We start from the raw sequence: 14,485 nt of genomic DNA on the forward strand, positions 1-14,485 counted from the left end.
ATCCGTTGCTCACAAAACCAGTGAAAAGAGTTGTTAGAAGCCTTATCAACAACTGGCACCATGGCCACATTTCAAAAGTGGTTAATATTATTTTATTATTATGTTCCAATATCAATGGAAGTCTTAAAATATTCAAACCCAAGAAAAATAAAATTCCACAGTGTTAGAAAGGCACACAATATTAATCTAGCAAAAACTATATGCTTTAATTAAAATCCACAGAACCCAGTAACTTCAGAGTAAAACCTATAATATTGATAAACAGTAGGAAGTAGTTAGTCCCAAGAATAGCATCCTAGTATAACTGTGCATATGGAAACTCATTACATATCAAAATGTATTCATCATATCACCAGTATCTTCTATTAATATCATTATTATTGTTTGATAGCATCTAGTGATGTCCCTCTGCTGACAGAGGGATTCAGCAATGGCTGCTGGCAATGGAAAGGGGATGGTGGGGATTTTTCCAATTCCGCACAGCTATTATGCTGCACCACTTCCCATGCTGTTTTGAAGGGTCTCCTAACTCTTTGGAGACGATTGGGAGGCAGTGCTACAGGGAGGAGGGGGAAATCAGAAAAAATGACTTATTCTCCATTCCACTAGCAACGTCCTCTGAATCAAAGTGCTTTATGACAGCAAAGGAGCACTACTGGATACAACCCATATTAATTCACCCTATTGGATTCAGTAAATTAATTGATTTATATATAACTCAAATGTGCATATGGGTAAAATAAATATTTCTGAAGAAAGAAGCATAGTTCTGTTTTTAGATGGCGCATACAATGGCTGAGTTCACACATAAGGCCGAGCCATCATTTGTTTAATTGTAGTTTAAAACCATGCGTTGCTGTTGGCTTACAAAGCTTGCTTTCGCTATGGCTCGTTGTTACCTATGAATGCCAAATCCTGATTTAATCCTGATTCGGTTTGGCACCTTGCCTGAGTCATTCACGAGGTTGCAGAGATGAAAGGCAAGAGGGGCCAGAAAATTACAAAAACTGCCCAGGCAGAGTGAGAGCTTACCTTGTGCCTTGTTTGTCCCAGGCACAGGCCTGCACTTGTAATGCTCCATGTCTGAGCGCCCCCTTTTTTTGCTCTGGAGCTTTCCCTGCAAACAGCTACTTGGGTTTTTCACGGACTGCCGCTTGTTCTAATTCTGCTTTAAAGAGCAGGTTTTGTTGGGGAAGATACCAGGGCAAAAAAGGGGGGAGGGGCGTTCAGACATGGAACTTTAGAGTGCAGTCTGAGCCTGGAAAGCACGGATAAGTCCTGGCTCTTGCTAGTGCTTTTTGGGAAGTAACCTTCCCTGCTCATTCTTCCTGGCAATAGACTCCTTTCCCCAACAAACTTCTTCCTGGCAAGGCCTTCCTCTAAAGCAAACCCACATAACCTTGCTGATGCTCTGGAAGGAGAGAGAAATGTAAAGGGACTGTTGGCTAATTCACTAACATATATCCAAGGGAGTATGTTGAAAACACAACTTAACACATGAACACAAGCTCAGATAAAATAATATATCCCCTCAGGCTCTGAATGCTTTGCTTTTTAAAGGCCTCAAGGAAAATGAGGGACTCAGGATGCATTGCAGAAGCAAAAACTGGAAAGCAGTGAACAACTGGATTTGTTGGGCATCTCTCACAAACTTCTGCTCATTCTACAGTCTGCATACAGGAGACTAAGTGAGAGATTTCAGGTACATTGCACAGCAGCTAGCAGGAGGGAGAAGCAGATCAGAATGGAGCTCAGGGAAGTTCAATTAACTGCTGACCTGCAAAAGGTGGCGGCGGCCAGGATAGAGTGTGTGTTGGAACTCACTAGGAAGCTCTGACAGGCAAGGCACTACCACACTTTGCCCAAACTATGGAACGTCTTATGGGTAAAGTTTCTCTGAAAAGAAGCCAAAGAACACTGACCTTTCTATTTCACACTTTAGGTTTCCCTCCCCGCTCAGCACCATTACAGGGGAATTGTCTACTGACGGGAGAAAGGGAGGGAACATGGTTTGGTTCGCACGTGCAGAGAGCAGCTGAAAAATCTCTAAGTAGAGTCCCATGCCCTGCATATGCAGTGGGCCAATGCCAACTGAGCAGGTGATGTGCCGAGGCCATGCCTGTACAGGAGCACTGCAAGGGCATTCAGGGCATCAGATGAAGAATGGCAGAGGAGACAACAAAGGTGTGGTTTATTTCGTTATCTGTGGAGGCTGATCCTGGCTTGTTCAAGAGGCCATGGTTAAAATATATTTTAGCATAGTGTTAAGTGTGAAAGTAGGGATGCGGGTGGCACTGTGGGTTAAACCACAGAGCCTAGGACTTGCCAATCACAAGGCCGGCAGTTCGAATCCCCGCGACAGGGTGGGCTCCCGTTGCTCGGTCCCTGCTCCTGCCAACCTAGCAATTCGAAAGCACGTCAAAAGTGCAAGTAGATAAATAGGTACCGCTCCAGTGGGGAGGTAAACGGCATTTCCATGCGCTGCTCTGGTTCGCCAGAAGCTTCTTAGTCACGCTGGCCACATGACCCAGAAGCTGTACGCCGGCTCCCTCGGCCAATAAAGTGAGATGAGCGCTGCAACCCCAGAGTCGGTCACAACTGAACCTAATGGTCAAGGGTCCCTTTACCTTTACCTTTAAGTGTGAAAGTGGACAAAAACCTCCCCATGCTTAAAAATATATATGGGAGAATGCCTCTTTTAAGACAGTACTTACAGTCTGTCGTTTTTATGAGAACTTTTATTAAAAGCATTCTGCTCCGGCTGCCCTGGTATGTACTTTTAATTGGGATAGCCATTAAGTCTTTTACCTATCCAGATTATTTTTCTTTACTTTTTAAAGTAAAGTAAGACATATGTGCACATATGCAACCGCATCAAAAAGCAAAACCATGAACAAGTCCAATCAAGAACAACAATCCACACACAATTTAAGTTCTTCTATTTGTAGAACAGTCCCTCCCCCAAACTTCCTATAACTAATATAGAGAGGAAATAGTTCCTACGGGGATTCAAATGAAATATTTCAACTCTAATGTACTTGTTACTATTTCTGTTACTAATCCAACCCCATAGTTATAGCCCACTCACAGCAATAAAAACATGAAGCAGCCACATAAATAGCTCAGTATTTTAATTCTAAGTTCATAATATCTGACACTAATAGGATTATTTGTTTTTATCTAGTAAATAAAATAGCTCAGTCTGTCACTCACTTCCTTGTATTCTTTTTTGTCTTGCTGCATACATCTTTTGTAAAATGAAAATGTCTGTTTTAAGTGGAAATATTACGGTACATAACATTTTCATGTCAAAATAACTGCATTCTTAGATTTTGTGTTAAATAATTTAAGACAGGAAAATATTTTGATACACATTTGACAGTTATAATCCTAGCATGATCAACATCTTCATAGGTTAAAAATAAGGTGAAAATAAAGAATGCAAGGTAACTGGACAAGCTACTCTCACCAGATTTTTATTCTGAAAACCTGGGTGCAAACTGAACTCAATGAAAGCAGCAAGATGCATTGCTGAAAGCTGAGGAATTCAGTGAATTTAATAGGCCAGCTTTGACACTTTTAGTAAAGGTCTCTCTATAAAAAAGGTAAAGGAGTTTATTCTAGTTTTTTACCAGTATCATAGGACATTCATGTAAATGTGTAATAGGCAACCTTTGATTAAATGGTAGGAAAATAAGAGTAGGATGCTCACTTTATTATTCTAGTTTATACTTTAATTTTTTTTACACAACAACAACTTGGTAAGCGTATTTGGGACATAATTCTCAAAGTCCAAATCAAGTGTTACCCATTTTAAAATAAGGGAGGGAAACAGGCAGATGTGAAACAGACATATTAAATGGAGCTTATTACAAAGACAAAAATGACATATCCATTTTGCTTTACATTTTTTCTAGACTATAAGGCACAACATTATTTTATTCTCTGCCACAGGTTGTAGTCAGAAGAGGTGCATCTTTCAGTGTTATGAGGCAGACTGTGGCCTTTTCTCAAAAGCACATCAATCTGGCATGGAGAAGGAGCCCGTGAGTAATCAAATCTGACACCAGCCAGCTGCGATGGTACAATTCCCACAATGCAATTCAGAACTGGGTATTGCACCACAGGAATCATAACATGAGCGATGTCCAGCAGCAGTCCAAGCCAAGCAACTGATTGGCTTCCAACAGTGCCAGTGCCTTACATACCTATTGAATAGGAGGGTGTGAATGGTGAATACAGACTTGCTTGCGCCTGCTCCAGTAGGGAACCTGGTCACTCGCTGTATGCTGAGGGTCCATTCAAGCCTGGGGATTGGCCTTGAGTGCTCCATAAACAAGTTGTGATGCATTCTTTGGATGCTAATATCCAGGTAAAAGAATGCTGGATAAAGGGACTCCCACTTTGCAGAGCATGTTGACACAGAGTTTTCATTTTGGAATGCTTGTACAGTGGTACCTCGGGTTAAGTACTTAATTTGTTCTGGAGGTCTGTTCTTAACCTGAAACCGTTCTTAACCTGAAGCACCACTTTAGCTAATGGGGCCTCCTGCTGCTGCTGCGCCGCCAGAGCACAATTTCTGTTCTCATCCTGAAGCAAAGTTCTTAACCTGAGGTACTATTTCTGGGTTAGCGGAGTCTGTAACCTGAAGTGTATATAACCCAAGGTACCACTGTACTTAATACAAAAAAACCCCTTATATCATTTCTGTCATGAGGTTCCCACCATTCAACTCTACCTATTTTAAGACTGCTCCCGCCTACTGACCAAACATTCCAGCCAGATTCTCCAGTGCTTCAGTTTGAATTAAATTTGATTTAAACTGTCGTGATCTGTCCTGGGACCTTAAGAAGGATGGATAAGAATTTAAACAACAGCAGCAGCAGCAGCAGCAGTTCAGAGCGATAAGTAGTTTACATTGCTGTCAGAGTTTGCAGGGCAGCAGTTGAAGAAGGAGCAAAAAGGGTTTTCTTGTGTGTCTGTGTTTCTTTGTGGCTGATTAGCTGTTTTCCCTGTGCAAAGGTCAGAGGGGGCAGGGTTTCTGTTGAGGCAGGGGATTAGCTGTGGGAGGAGCTTATCAGAGTTTGCAGGGCAGCAGTTGAAGAAGGAGCAAAAAGGGTTTTCTTGTGTGTCTGTGTTTCTTTGTGGCTGATTAGCTGTTTTCCCTGTGCAAAGGTCAGAGGGGGCAGGGTTTCTGTTGAGGCAGGGGATTAGCTGTGGGAGGAGCTTATCAGAGTTTGCAGGGCAGCGGCGCGCGCCTAGTGGCGCGCGCAGTTATACCCATCTTTTAGATTTAGGGGAGCTAGTCTCAAACGTTTGTTGGGGGAGACCTAGGTTTTTTTTTTTTGTGGGGAAGTTATTTGTCCTGTCTTCAAGCTTTTTATGATGGAGGACCTCTGTAGCCACCCCCAACGACACGATCTCATGATGGAAGGGGAGGGAACAGCTGCAGTCGCCTGCGATTCCTGCGCAATGTTTGCCATCTTGCCAAAGGTTGCAGGCAGCTTTACCTGCAGCAATTGCATGTTGATTGCCCTTTTAAAAGACAAAGTCCAGCAACTGGAGGAACGTGTAGCTACGCTCCAAAGAATTAGAGAGCTGGAGCTCTTCTTGGAAGCAACAGAGCACACCGTCCCCACCAAGGAGGAGACAGGGGACTCCCCTGAGAAGGAGGCTAGTTCACCAACACAGGAGCCAGATATATGGAGAAACGTGACTCAAAGAAGTAGGAGGCCCAGGGTTCACTCTGATTGTTTAGAAATACACAATCGCTTTGAGGTCCTCTCCCCTAGCATGGAAGATGGAGAGCATACTCCATTTGAGGATCTCTCCCTCATTACAGTCGATCAGGTATATGAAGACGAGCAGCAAAGTCAGTCCTCAGGGAATGTGCAGGCGACCTTGGAAAGGACAGCTCACGGAAGAACCCCAACCAAACCCAAGAGGAGGCGTGTAGTGGTGATAGGGGATTCCCTACTGAGGGGAACAGAGGCAGTGATCTGTGGGCCTGACAAGATGTCTCGGGAAGTGTGCTGTCTCCCCGGGGCTAAGATCCAAGATGTAACTGAACGACTGCAAGGAATCATAAAACCCACTGACAATTACCCCTTCCTCTTGGTTCATGTGGGAACCAATGACACTGCAAGCAATAGCCTCCAGAAGATCCAAAGAGACTACGAGGCTCTCGGCAGGAAATTGAAGCAACTAAATGCACAAATTGTCATCTCGTCTGTCCTCCCAGTTGAACGACGTGGCCCAGGGAGAGAGGGGAAAATAGTGGAAGTGAACAGCTGGCTTCGCAAATGGTGTAAACAGGAACGGTTTGGATTCTTAGATCACGGACTGCAGTTTCTTGAAGATGGACTTCTGGCAAGCGATGGGCTGCACCTCACAACGGTTGGGAGGAATGTTTTTGCCAAAAATCTCAGAAACCTCATCAGGAGGGCTTTAAACTGACTAATGTGGGGGAGGGAGACAGTGCTCCTGAAGGTAGGAGTTTATCAATTAATGAAGATGATCATCCAGATGTCATAGACCAAATGGAGCAAACAGCACGCGGACCTAGTGGTGGGAGGGAAAAATCCTTAAATAAGAGACACGGGGGAATGATTAATGGACTTCAATGTCTGTACACTAATGCGCAAAGCACGGGAAATAAACAAGATGAGCTTGAGCTCTTGGTACAGCAAACTAAATATGACATAATAGGCATCACTGAAACCTGGTGGGATAAGTCCCACGATTGGAATGTAATAATGGGGGGATACAATCTATTTCAGAGAAACAGACCAGACAAGAAAGGAGGAGGAGTGGCGTTATATGTCAGGGATGTGTATACCTGTGAAGAGATCCAAGATTTAGAACCTCAAAGCCAAAGTGAGAGCATTTGGGTCAAAATTAAGGGAGAGAAGAATAACAGAGACCTCATTGTGGGAGTTTACTATAGATCCCCAAGCCAAACGGAGGACATAGATGATGCCTTCCTGGAACAGATGGCCAAGCACGCAAAAGGAAGGGAGATAGTAGTAATGGGGGACTTCAATTACCCGGATATTTGTTGGACGTCAAACTCAGCCAAGAGCATAAGGTCAAACAGATTCCTCACTGGCCTTGCAGACAACTTCATTGTCCAGAAAGTGGGAGAAGCAACAAGAGGAACAGCCATTTTAGATCTGGTCCTAACCAATGTCGATGACCTGGTTAGTGGGGTAGATGTGGAAGGATCATTAGGCGCGAGTGATCATGCTCTTCTGAAGTTTACTATACAGCGGAAAGGAGCAGCCAAGCATACTAGGACTCAATTTCTTGACTTTAAGAAAGCCGACTTCATAAAACTTAGGGAAGTGCTGTGTGAGATCCCATGGACAGCAATACTAAAAGGAAAGGGAGTTCATGATGGCTGGGAGTTTGTTAAGAGGGAGATAGTAAAAGCACAACGTCAGGCAATACCAATGAGATGGAAACATGGAAGGTGCCTAAAGAAGCCAGGGTGGCTATCTAAAGAACTTTTAACTGAATTAAGATTAAAAAAGGATGTGTACAAAAAATGGAAAAGGGGGGAAACCACCAAAGAGGAATTCAAACAAATAGCCAGCACGTGTAGACACAAAGTCAGAAAAGCTAAAGCACAGAATGAACTCAGGCTTGCTAGAGAGGTTAAAAGCAACAAAAAAGGCTTTTATGGGTATGTTCGTAGCAAAAGGAAGAACAAAGAAACAGTGGGGTCACTCAGAGGAGAAGATGGTGAAATGCAAACAGGGGACACAGAAAGGGCTGAACTCCTCAATGCCTTCTTTGCCTCAGTCTTCTCCGATAAAGAAAACAATGCCCGACCTGAAGAATTTGGAGCAAATGATTCAGCAAAGGAAACACAGCCCAGAATAACTAAGGAGATAGTACAAGAATATTTGGCTAGTTTAGATGTATTCAAGTCTCCAGGGCCAGATGAACTGCATCCAAGAGTATTAAAAGAACTGGCAGATGTGATCTCAGAACCACTGGCAGTCATCTTTGAGAATTCCTGGAGAACAGGCGAAGTCCCGGCAGACTGGAGGAGGGCAAATGTTGTCCCTATTTTCAAAAAGGGGAAAAGAGAGGACCCAAATAATTACCGCCCAGTCAGTCTGACATCAATACCAGGGAAGATTCTGGAGCAGATCATTAAGCAAACAGTCTGTGAGCACCTAGAAAGGAATGCTGTGATCACCAATAGTCAGCATGGATTTCTGAAAAATAAGTCACGTCAGACTAACCTGATCTCGTTTTTTGACAGAATTACAAGCCTGGTAGATGAAGGGAACGCAGTGGATGTAGCCTACCTTGATTTCAGCAAGGCATTTGACAAGGTGCCCCATGATATTCTTGTAAAGAAGCTGGTAAAATGTGGTCTTGACTATGCTACCACTCAGTGGATTTGTAACTGGCTGACTGACCGAACCCAAAGGGTGCTCATCAATGGTTCCTCTTCATCCTGGAGAAGAGTGACTAGTGGGGTGCCACAGGGTTCTGTCTTGGGCCCGGTCTTATTCAACATCTTTATCAACGACTTGGATGATGGACTCAAGGGCATCCTGATCAAATTTGCAGATGACACCAAACTGGGAGGGGTGGCTAACACCCCAGAGGACAGGATCACACTTCAAAACGACCTTGACAAATTAGAGAACTGGGCCAAAACAAACAAGATGAATTTTAACAGGGAGAAATGTAAAGTATTGCACTTGGGCAAAAAAAATGAGAGGCACAAATACAAGATGGGGGACACCTGGCTTGAGAGCAGTACATGTGAAAAGGATCTAGGAGTCTTGGTTGACCACAAACTTGACATGAGCCAACAGTGTGACGCGGCAGCTAAAAAAGCCAATGCAATTCTGGGATGCATCAATAGGAGTATAGCATCTAGATCAAGGGAAGTAATAGTGCCACTGTATTCTGCTCTGGTCAGACCTCACCTGGAGTACTGTGTCCAGTTCTGGGCACCACAGTTCAAGAAGGACACTGACAAACTGGAACGTGTCCAGAGGAGGGCAACCAAAATGGTCAAAGGCCTGGAAACGATGCCTTATGAGGAACGGCTAAGGGAGCTGGGCATGTTTAGCCTGGAGAAGAGGAGGTTAAGGGGTGATATGATAGCCATGTTCAAATATATAAAAGGATGTCACATAGAGGAGGGAGAAAGGTTGTTTTCTGCTGCTCCAGAGAAGCGGACACGGAGCAATGGATCCAAACTACAAGAAAGAAGATTCCACCTAAACATTAGGAAGAACTTCCTGACAGTAAGAGCTGTTCGACAGTGGAATTTGCTGCCAAGGAGTGTGGTGGAGTCTCCTACTTTGGAGGTCTTTAAGCAGAGGCTTGACAACCATATGTCAGGAGTGCTCTGATGGTGTTTCCTGCTTGACAGGGGGTTGGACTCGATGGCCCTTGTGGTCTCTTCCAACTCTATGATTCTATGATTCTATGAAAGGTGGCTTAATTTTTATTTTTATATTTGCAAGTGGCAATGTTAGCTATTAGTGCAAAAATATCAATAGAGCACCCATATAAAGGATTATTGTACTTTAATGTATTGCTTATTAACATGACACTGGGCTTTCCCATATGAAAAGTGCCAAGAAGAGAATCCAGCTAACAACAACCCATGAGTCTCAACAGATTATAGTATAAAAGATTCTTTGGAGAAATCAAGGCTAATGACTGCTCATAAAAATGATGGCAACTACAATTTATATACCGGCTTTAATTTCAGTGTTGGTCTTGTTTGTCTGCATGTTATTAGGTCATGAAAGAGGTATGGAAGCCAACTCAGAGAATCCACACTTGAGTTAGGACTGAAACCTAGAACTCCCAAATCCAAATGTAATTGCTGACCACCTGACAACCCCAGCTCTCAGTGCTCTGTTTAATTTTAACTGCAAATTATTTATGCTTCACGTATCAGGAACAGCTGGCAGTGTACCACAGAGCTGCCTTCCTGACAGAGGTGTTGCTGCTGCTTAGCTGGGCAGTGGCTGGACTGCCTAGCGGGGCAGGAAGAAAGACTGACTCCACTATTGTGCCCATGCAGTCCCAATCTCTCTGCCACTACCCCTATCCCTGCGCCATCTCCGAATGCCAGTGGCGTAACAGCAGCCCTGTGGCACTGCCCCTCTGGACCAGACACTCCTGTTTAGTACGTTGCTAGCTATTAAATTTTTTGTGGAAGCAACTAATGCCTTGACCTTCTAAGAGATAACAGTAGCAAGCAACAAAACACACATAAGCTCCAGGAAAACTCATAAGAAAACTGTAAAGCAAAGCAAAAGAACTTTATGATACTTTCATAATTCATTAAATGCAGATGTCGGCAATATCTTTAACCATTTGCTGGCTTCAAAAGATGGAGGCCAGGAATTAAATTAAGATGTCAGATGTTAGTAAAGAAAATACGGTAGTAGTTCACCAATTGGTCTTTTAAATGATCTCCAGTTCATAAAATAAGATTTTAGAATTTTTTTACTAGATAATTATACTTCCTGATTTTGTAATTAGTGGAACTACATGTAATTACATAATAATTATGATGGTAATTACGTAATTAAGATGTATAATTATGTAGTAAAAAACATTATGGAAATAAAAACTATCAACTGTATAACCACAATACATCTACAAAAAAATTCTCTCCCATTGCTTTAAAACTCTATTTTCCCACAAAAAAAAATCAGTGATTAGTCTATATCAACTACCTGATGGCAAAATAAAGCAAAATCTTACAGATATTAAGATACTGAATTATCCTCTTAAGACTTAATTATACCAATTTAGTAACAATCAAATGTATATATTTTGCTCAAAATCATTGTAAATTCACTAAAATCCAAATGAAGCAAATTAAACAAAGCCACAGTGAAATCAACATTGTAGATTTTAATATTTCTTAAATACTGATGTTCGGAATACATCAGAAAATATATGACGTATGCCCAAGAAACAGTTCTCTAAGGGACTGGTTTATGTTTGATTCGTATTACAGAAACTTTATTCCATTCCGAAAGCATTGCATATGCTATGCGTTAGTGTCTAGCAAATGTATCCTGTTAGTTAGGCACAATTTCAAATTGGGCCTGAATCTGCCTACATTTCCAGGAATATTTAACTTGAGTATATGGCATTCTTTTAGTTATCAGCAAGCCAATGAACCTTGGGAAGGGGTTCTGCAGCGAGTTATTCATCTCTAGATTGACTGGACATGAAAAATAACCATAATGAGCAGTTTTACTAGTTGATGTTTGAGAGGTTGCCTTCAAAGCTACTTCAATTATCAACTTGATGATATAAATACCACCTTGCTATCTATATGCCAATTCAGCACACCCTTCCAAAGTACATGCAAATTCTTATGCTATCTCTTGCACCCAAATGTACTGGTAGTCTAAGTGTGGGAACTCCATTTTCGCTTATGGAAACACCCCGTTCTAATGAAGCATTTCATTCTTAAGTTTCTTTCGAGACACAGCTGCAGCATTCTGCATATACTTTTCTGAGTAATTGTCACCTGCTAACAGAGACACACTGAAGACCCACCCATTACTAGCTCTGAGAAATACTGCCACTATGAAAAGTCTGCTTCTAAAGCTTTCTAGCAATTCATCCATAAAAAAATCACTTTCAATTGATATTTGGTACACCACAGAGGGAACACAGAGGGGGAAAACGATGTTTAAATTACAGGATACAAGCAAATATTCAAAGTTAGATTTTGTGTTTTGCATGTAGGTCATACAGCCTAACTTTCATTTTTCTAAATGCAATTTTACAGTTTATTCATCCAGAAAGTAAACTGGGCATGTTTAGTATTTTTTTATGAAGGTGGGAGTGTAAAATGCTGCTGTAACTGTGTAAAAGTATTTACTTAGTATGCATTTAGTTTGGTTTATAAATCTGGTGTATAAAAATAAATAGCATGAAGATATTAATAAGTACTGAAATGCACTCTCAAGGTACAGACAATGCTTTTAATATCTGACATTGTTTCAATCAGAACATATCTCAATATAACCTAACCTTTCATTTTTACTTCAGGCACTATTCTGATACCTTTAGGAACTTCGCATTTCAATGTCAGAAAGCTCTGCAATTAAGGTGTTCTATATCTACTGCTGGGTTAGCAGACTTTAAATGAAAAGGAATGGAAAAATGCAAGACTCAATAGAAAGTCAAACATGTACAGAAATTATTACTTCTGATCTGTTCTTCAAGATATCATTCTTTCCTGGCTTCTGTTGAGGTTAAGCTGCAGAGTTCCTGTCTATTGTTCAAAACAGAGCCTGATACTCTTAAGTAGATATGTTGTCACCCTTTCTTACCAGGAAGACCAGTGTGATGCCTTTTCAGAAAGTGCAAAGAAGTTACTCTTTAAAGAGCTTTCCCACCTTTTTCTAAATGTCTGTCAGGATAGATGTAAGAACTACTTAAACAAACAGGCAAACGAAAATACTAGAGAATACAAAAGTTTGAATAATTGGTGCTAAAACAAACATGGGTTTTGGTCCATTTATGCTCTACTCCTTGTCACTCTAACCCAAAGCTTTCTCTAGCCTTCTCATTGCCTGCAAGCATCTGTCACTAGGCCCTATGTCAGATCCCATCAGTCCCTGCTCTCCCACAATTAGACTGACCCTCCACTGCCCTCGCAGTAGGAGTAATGCTCAACAGAAGATTACCACCAGCACCCCCAACCAGTTAAATGAGTTTAAAACACTCCTTCCTTAAACACTGTTTTTTTCAGCAGAGTGAGGGGTATACTGTGGATTATTAGGAAATGCAGGTACCTTCTTAAATGGGGAATTCCTAAATTCAAGCAGTCAACTAACTTGTGTAAATGATGAGAGCAGAATGATGCAGACTGGAGCAGCACAACATAGCAGAATAGCCTTTTATGATGCAAACTTCCGCTTTAAACTCACAAGGTAATTACAGTGTTTTGAACATACCTTTCTCTTGATCAGTAAGTTTTTCCATTGCATAGTCCATATCAAAAATGTACCGGTAAAAGCACAGCTGGGTGTACAGGGCCTTGTCAGAGTACTGTAATGTAAAAAGAACATAAATGAAAATGCACCAGGGAAAAAAGCTAATACCAGAAAAAAGCATGATCAGTTGCAACTTTCATACACAAGCTATGCTGATTTGCTGTTATGCATTGGATTTAAACTTGTTTGGTGTTAGGCAAGTTTTTAACTTTTGTTAAGCTGCCTTGGGAACCAACTAATGTGGAGACCAAAAAAAATCCCAACCCCTCTAAAAAACCTATGCAGCTAACTTGTTGTCCTATATGTTGCTAATACGGGTAAGTTCTGATTTAATTAACATAAGATGTACGAATGTGCAAAACATATTACTATCAGCAATTCAATGCAATTGTTTTATCTTCTGAGAATTTGCTATTTGTATTAGTTCTTTACTCTAAATGCAATTAATAAGTCTGTAATGGTAAGTCTTTGTGAATAATCAGATTCAACACCATGTCTCCCATGTTAGCTAGTGCCAAGTGATTTATAAGAAGCCTACAAGACACTGGGTACATTATGGAGTTATTTGTGCAAAACTTTATAATTTAGAGATACTATGTAGATGTAGCTGAAGGATCTGACCACAGTTAACCAACCATTCAGAGCAGTGTGCCACAGGCCATTTACCGTTTCATATGATGCTCTGCATTAATGTCACCTAAAGTGGCTCAAATGAAGCCAATCTACAAATGTGTACAATACAAGTAATCTCTTTTACAAAATATATAGCATGATGTATGGAATTATTTAAAAAGCAGGCATTACACTGTTGAAATAACAGGATTATTTTGAAAGTTTCAAAACTATATCAGAAAATCACATGGGTGCTATTCAACTAAGTTTTACTCAAGAAGACCTTTTGAAATCAATGGACCAAACTTAATTTTGTTCATTAATTCCAATGGGCCTACTCTGAGTAAAACCTAACGTTAAAAACCACCCCCTATATCTGCCACACCCCAGGGATCCTTGGGAGAGTTTTATCCCTCTCTTTGCCATGATGTTCCAGGGATCACTGCAAATTGGATTAAGATGGAAAGTTTAGTTACTATCAGGACCAAATGTGCTTTAACACTCTTACTGAACTAGACATAAAAGGAGATTTGGAATAACTACCTGCTGCAATCCAAATCCCCAAACACCTGGACTGTGGTGGGAGTGGACTGAGGGTAGGCGTCCCTCCGCTTGATTCAGCTGGCCTCCCAGTGACAGAGCGATGCAAGTGTCACTCTGTTGGAGCATACCCCACTCTTTGCCTGTCAGACATGGGTGTGGGTAGCCCACCAGCAGTATTCCTGCCAATGGAGCCCAGTAAAAGGTTGGGCAGGACTAGTAGCCCTGGATCTGCTAGGCCTGAAGCTGGTGCAGGGACTGAGCCTGATTTGCCTGTCCCTTTCCACCAGTGAGTGGCCAGGCTGTGGATGTGGTGGTAA

At 41.7% G+C, this 14,485-nt stretch overlaps 1 protein-coding gene across 1 annotated transcript in view; it reads right to left on the bottom strand.

The window, feature by feature from the left end:
• Window positions 1-14,485, bottom strand: part of POLA1 (DNA polymerase alpha 1, catalytic subunit) — a 186,151-nt gene that overhangs the window by 38,465 nt on the left and 133,201 nt on the right. The window contains exon 36 of the mRNA XM_082219941.1: window positions 12,975-13,068. Coding sequence (XP_082076067.1) covers window positions 12,975-13,068 — 94 coding nt within the window. The remainder of the gene's footprint in view (window positions 1-12,974; window positions 13,069-14,485) is intronic.

This window comes from Podarcis vaucheri (genome assembly GCF_965113315.1).
Source record: "Podarcis vaucheri genome assembly, chromosome: 4".
NCBI lineage: Eukaryota > Metazoa > Chordata > Lepidosauria > Squamata > Lacertidae > Podarcis > Podarcis vaucheri.